General features: G+C 40.0%; 1 protein-coding gene across 1 annotated transcript; it reads left to right on the top strand.

Moving 5' to 3' along the window:
• Window positions 1-431: 431 nt before the first annotated feature.
• NIPSNAP3A (nipsnap homolog 3A (C. elegans)) lies at window positions 432-4,866 on the top strand. Its single transcript, XM_010181946.1, has 5 exons — window positions 432-641; window positions 2,436-2,597; window positions 4,101-4,250; window positions 4,591-4,677; window positions 4,773-4,866. The coding sequence occupies exons 1-5, from the start codon at window positions 518-520 to the stop codon at window positions 4,847-4,849; spliced, it is 600 nt and encodes a 199-aa protein (XP_010180248.1). The 5' UTR covers window positions 432-517; the 3' UTR covers window positions 4,850-4,866.
• Window positions 4,867-5,418: the final 552 nt, after the last annotated feature.

The following is a 5,418-nucleotide window of genomic DNA, read 5'->3' as shown; positions in this document are numbered from 1 at the left end:
TGCGGTAGTGTGAGCTGGTTGGGCAAGGGTAATGCAGGCAGATGTCGACGCTGGCTCTGCTTCAGTGGCATTGGCAGCCATTAGGGCTGCTTATTGCGCTTTCTATTGCTTTGACTTTTTGCTTCCTGAGGCAGGGGTACGAGGAAAGGAAAATCCTACTTTGTTAGGGGCTAATAATTGAACAATTGAGTGCAACAAATAAGACATGTCACTGTCAGCAGGAGTTGCAGCAAATAATGCGCATGGGAACTATTTCCAAAGAAAAATGTCACAAGATACCTTTGTAGTGGAGATCATTAAGTACTCCCTTTCCCAGCCCCCAGTATAAAAATTGCATGTATAGTAACTCACTGTTTTTAAAAAACTGTAGAAATAAGACCTTTTTCTGGCTTGAAAATTAGGTTTAGTTATTTTTCTTAACATTTTCTCTCAGGTAATCGCATCCCTTGCTACAAGACCCAGACAAGATAATAGCACTTTCTACGAAATTCGCACGTATCAAATTAAGCCATCGAAGATGAAGGATTTTGTGGAAATGGTCAATAAGCACTTGCACCTTCGCACAGCTCACTCAGAGCTGGTGGGATTCTGGTCTGCGGAGCTGGGAGCAATGAATAAAGTTTTCCACATTTGGAAGTATGGTATGCTCAGCATCCTGTTGCGCTGCTCTCTCTGTTCTCCCTCTCTCCTAGACAAGAAGGAAAGGAGAATGCTTACACAGCTTTTATTTTTAAGAAAGTATCAAAAAAAACCCCATTAAAACCATTTGTTTCTGTGCTGAAAAACCATTTGTTTCTGTGCTGACTACTAAAAAGAACACTGCAGAGCCTGTCAGGACAATTCTGACAAGTTGGGATGAGAGAGTTACAAGTGTTCTTACACAAAGACTTCTGCTCAAAACAGGTATAATAGAGGAACTCCGCCAGAATGCTTTGTTCATAGCAAATATTTTTAATTTAGGGCCAGTTCCTGAACCACAGATGTTTTCAGAATTTCAAAATGGATGCAAAAAAGGTTGAGACTTCCTTAATAAGATGATGCATATAAGTGCAGACAATCTACATGCAGTCTGTGTCTGCTTCTATGCATGTATAGTTCTCAAAAGTTATTTCAGTGTAACAGTCACTCCCCTAAAACAAAGAGCACACAGTTTGTGTGCTTAAACTCCAGCAGCTGCACTGTGCTCAAGTGGGAAGCCTCTCGGCCCCCTCCAACACCAAAAGGCATACCGGTCTAATTTCATTGTATACCTGCAGTAGTCCAGCGTGTATTTGCAGAGACAGAAAATTTTGTTTCTCTGTTTTATCCAGTGCAGTCACAGTAGCTGCTTAGAATAAAAAGTCACCCCTTTTGTCCTGGAGGGGTGAAGGGACTAGTCATCTGCCGATGGGGAATATTACAAATTTACGTGCATCTATGGTTAGTACATTGTCCTGCTTCCCGCAAACTTTTAGCCATGTCTGTTGTTTCTTTCTCAAAAAAAACCCCAACGCATCCCATTTTTAATAATCTGCAAAAAACTCATAAAATGCAAAACTAAGGAAAACCCTATAATTTTTATTTATTATTTAATATTTAATTTATTTGCTAATGTTGGTTATGTGTGTAAGATACAACATCCTTTCTCCTTGATTCATCAGAACCCTGCTTATGTCTTTTTAGTAGTTGAAAGTAATTGGTATATTTTTCTCCTTGTCCCAGGAGTCTGATATTTTTAAAGGTTCTTACCGTTCTCAGATGCTAGATTTTTCTCTTGCATTATTGTAAGCTATCTGCTTAAACATACTGCTAAGATGCCACTGCAGCCTAACCAATTGAAATTCAGACACTCTTAATTAAGTGGATTTGTTTTTAATTAAGAAAGAAAAAAAGAAGAAAAGGTTTAGGTTTTGGGCATTTATTAAATTTTTATGTAGTTGAACAGACAAACATTATTTCTACAGTTGTAATTTCAATGTAATTTTATATAAGCCAGAACTCACACTTTAAAAAAATTTTTTCTTTCTGGGCTAATTTTCCAGCTGAATTTTCTTTTCTACTTCACTTCCTTATGCACTGTGCTTTCTCTGAATCTCCTTGTCCCTGATAGCTGTTACCACATCCAGTAGTCCTTGCAGATGCCACATATGAATCTTTCTTAGCAGTAACTTTGCGTAACATATTTTAACGTTTTTATGAACTTTATTGGGAAATTTGGTTTGCCTTGAAACCATTTAAATTGGAGACCTAAAGCAAAAATTTTTGCAGAATTCAGGGAAGCTTGCCACATCTATGTCAAGCTAATGCGCTGTTTAAAAATATCAGTTTCAGACTTACAACTTACGTAAGTGCAAGTTGCCTCCTTGTAATTCCACATTTTGATTGAGTCTGATCTGACATTAAGTGCATTTTTAATAGCTTTTTTTTCTTTTCTTTTTTTTTTTCCTTTCTTACAGACAATTTCGCCCACAGAACAGCAGTCCGGCAGGCACTAGCCAATGACAAAGACTGGCAGGGAAAATTAATCTCCGAAGTTCTCCCCTTCGTCGAAATGCAGCACAATGAAGTTGCTTATCTGGCACCCTGGTGTCAACTTGGGAAGCCTCCAAAAGAAGGGGGTGAGGTTATCTTCTCTTTTGCTGATTAGAGTTACTGATGCTGATGGACTAACAAAAAATGGCTTAAAGTTTAAACGAGGTATTACATGGGTTTATGACCCTTTATGTAACAAGTGCATGTACTTACACCCATATGAAAAAAGGTGACATAACACAGATGAGGGACAAACATTTTAAGAAAGATTTTACACTAGTTTGTATCAACAACTGACCAGAGCCCGGGTCATTAAGGTTCTGAAGTGTGTGAATTGCCTAAATGAACATGCAAAATGGTAAATAGATAGTAGTGGTCAGAGCAGTCACCCCAGACTTGCTTTGTCCATCAGTGAGAGGACATCTCCTGGAGACACTAAAGACCATTATTGTTCTCCTTCGCAGAGGTTTTTCTCTTCTATCAATTTGCTTTGAGGTTACTCCTTTTTTCACATGGTAGTTTTAAGAGAAACAGAAAAATCCCTACTTCTTAAGATATATGCAGACCAGGCATACTTTGTTATTATCATAGATGAAGTGTAGACGTCCTGTCCTTATGTATTTTAATTCTCTATGTAGCAAATGTATTAATAATGACTGTTCCCCAATTTATTAACGTTTGCAGACTTTGTTGCATGGAATGGTGTCAAACAAGCCTTGCTTTGGGCCTCAGCATGTGCATACATGCAGTAATCTTTTTTTCCTTGTGATTCTGAATTTTATGCTGTTGCAATGGAATTTGAAAGCTGTCCAGTTTTCTCTTAAGACTGGAGAGCTGACTTTTCAAACACTTGGTTCACATTTTTGTTTATCTCCAACCCCTTGCTGGAGAATGAGACCATACAGAAAGTGTCTAGCTGTCTATTAAAATTGTCAGCAGTTGTAAGCTAGATTAACCACCTGAACAGAAAGGAGATGGATAATGGAGAGGAGATGGATAATATGTCTTGTAGCAGGATCGGAGTTTTTCGGCAAATCATGCCATTTGTCTGCAAACAAGGGAGATTGTTTGGCAGAACAGAGATGCTAAGCTAGTCTTGGTCTCTTGGTTATGCTTTCAGTGCTTGCTGTGACCGATTGCCAGGAGTCAGAGGGGTTTATTATATCATAAACCACATCAATGCCAGAAAACATCACCAATCTTAGAAAGGGCCATCCAAATACTGCAAACATGTATGACTATTTGTGATTTCTGCAAAGTAGTCTGAACCTCCCCAAATTTCCAAGCAACACTGAAAATTGCTCATGTGGGCTTTGTGTGAAGCCTTCTTTGCCTCAGGGTTCTGGTACTTACATTTACCCTTGAACTGTCTCCATTTAAAGAGCTGCTTGCCTATGCTCTTGTAGCCCGCGGAAGCTGTGAGATGTTGTGCATGCTGAGATGAAGGGGCAGTTTCATGTCCTAAATGGCCGTGAATTGCAATACTGCAATATGGTTTCACAATAAATACATCATGGCCATGACACACTGAGAACTGGCATATTAATTTGTATTTCCTTCCTTGAGGTCACCTTTGCCTTTTCTTCCAGGAGTGTATGAATGGGTCACTTTCCAGATGAAGCCTGGTGGGCCAGCAGTGTGGGGCGAAGCCTTTCAAGCTGCAATCAATGCTCACATCAGCACAGGCTACACCAAGCTGATTGGTGTTTTCCACACAGAGTTTGGATTACTTAACACAGGTACTGCTTAATTTCTGGCACAGACGTTGGCGTGGGGAGGGGCAGAGGGAGAGGGGCAAGCTCTTGTTCCGAGTCAGGATTGGCTGGCTTGATTAAAGTGTTGGTATGGGTCACCAAAGTCCTGTAAACAGTCCTTGAACCCAGCTTTGTGTATTGGGTTACAGGCTTAAGCCAGGTGCTGCTGTCTTAAAACTCTCACATCTGATGTTAAAGAGTAAAACTTTTTAAAGGCTTAGCAAAGGATCATCCCACCACTTACTTGTGTGTAGAGTTGTTTCTGCTAACTGCAAGGCACCCAACAGGTGAAGGCAGGCTTCTGACTTTATCTGTACTTTCTCAGTCCACGTCATCTGGTGGAACGAGAGCCCCGATCACCGGGCAGCGGGAAGGCACAGTGCCCATGAAGATGCCAGAGTTGTAGCAGCTGGTAAGAGATGGTGGAACCAGAGAATTTGTGACACCTGTCACAAGTATTCTTTCTCATTGGATTACTATCTTAATTAAATATGCATTTAATTTCAGTGCGGGACAGCGTTAGATTCTTGGAGTCTCAGCAAAATGTGCTCCTGATTCCTCTGCAATGCTCACCCCTTAAGTAACCTTCTTCTGAAGGATGTAACTAACAGCAGAAAGGACAAGAGGGAAGTTCTGTCAGCAGGAGTCATCATGTGGATCATCTTACCCTCATGAACCGAGCTGTTCTTCTGTTAACAATAAATGAATGCAAAATGCTCATTGGTAGCAATGTAAATCAGTAAACTTCTGCACCCTGATAGCAATTGCTAAATAGAAATTTATGGTTATGTTCCTGCATCCCCAGGAAAAAAGAACTCAAGCCAGATCACTTATGGAATGAACCACACTTCAGCTCTTTTATTTTAACCCCTTCGTTCTTAATACTTATCTGCATAGCTAGATCACTTACCAAACTTAGTAAGTGAAGTGATCTTTTCCAATGTTGCAGCTTAAGCCTGGTATCATTTTCCACAACATACTTTGGTGCCTTGTAATTATCACATACTGGCTATTGCATACTGGTTCTAGAAGGTGTCCCCTACATATCTGTTACCTAGTTATGTTTTAATCAGACTTTTCATTGAGATGCCTTGTATTAATTCTGAGTAATGTGAAACATCAACATGGCTGGAATGGCACCTCATAGGTGCTG

This window comes from Mesitornis unicolor, unplaced genomic scaffold, assembly GCF_000695765.1.
Source record: "Mesitornis unicolor isolate BGI_N332 unplaced genomic scaffold, ASM69576v1 scaffold26083, whole genome shotgun sequence".
Taxonomy (NCBI): domain Eukaryota; kingdom Metazoa; phylum Chordata; class Aves; order Mesitornithiformes; family Mesitornithidae; genus Mesitornis; species Mesitornis unicolor.
Note: the sequence above shows the minus strand (reverse complement) of the source record. Positions and strands in the feature narration are given on the sequence as shown.

Bases quoted from the DNA above. Each gene is read 5' to 3' on its own strand.
- NIPSNAP3A (XM_010181946.1), top strand. From the start codon at position 518: ATGAAGGATTTTGTGGAAATGGTCAATAAGCACTTGCACCTTCGCACA. The intron at 642-2,435 runs GTATGCTCAGCA...CCTTTCTTACAG, and splicing joins TTTCCACATTTGGAAGTATG to ACAATTTCGCCCACAGAACA. The intron at 2,598-4,100 runs GTGAGGTTATCT...CTTTTCTTCCAG, and splicing joins GAAGCCTCCAAAAGAAGGGG to GAGTGTATGAATGGGTCACT.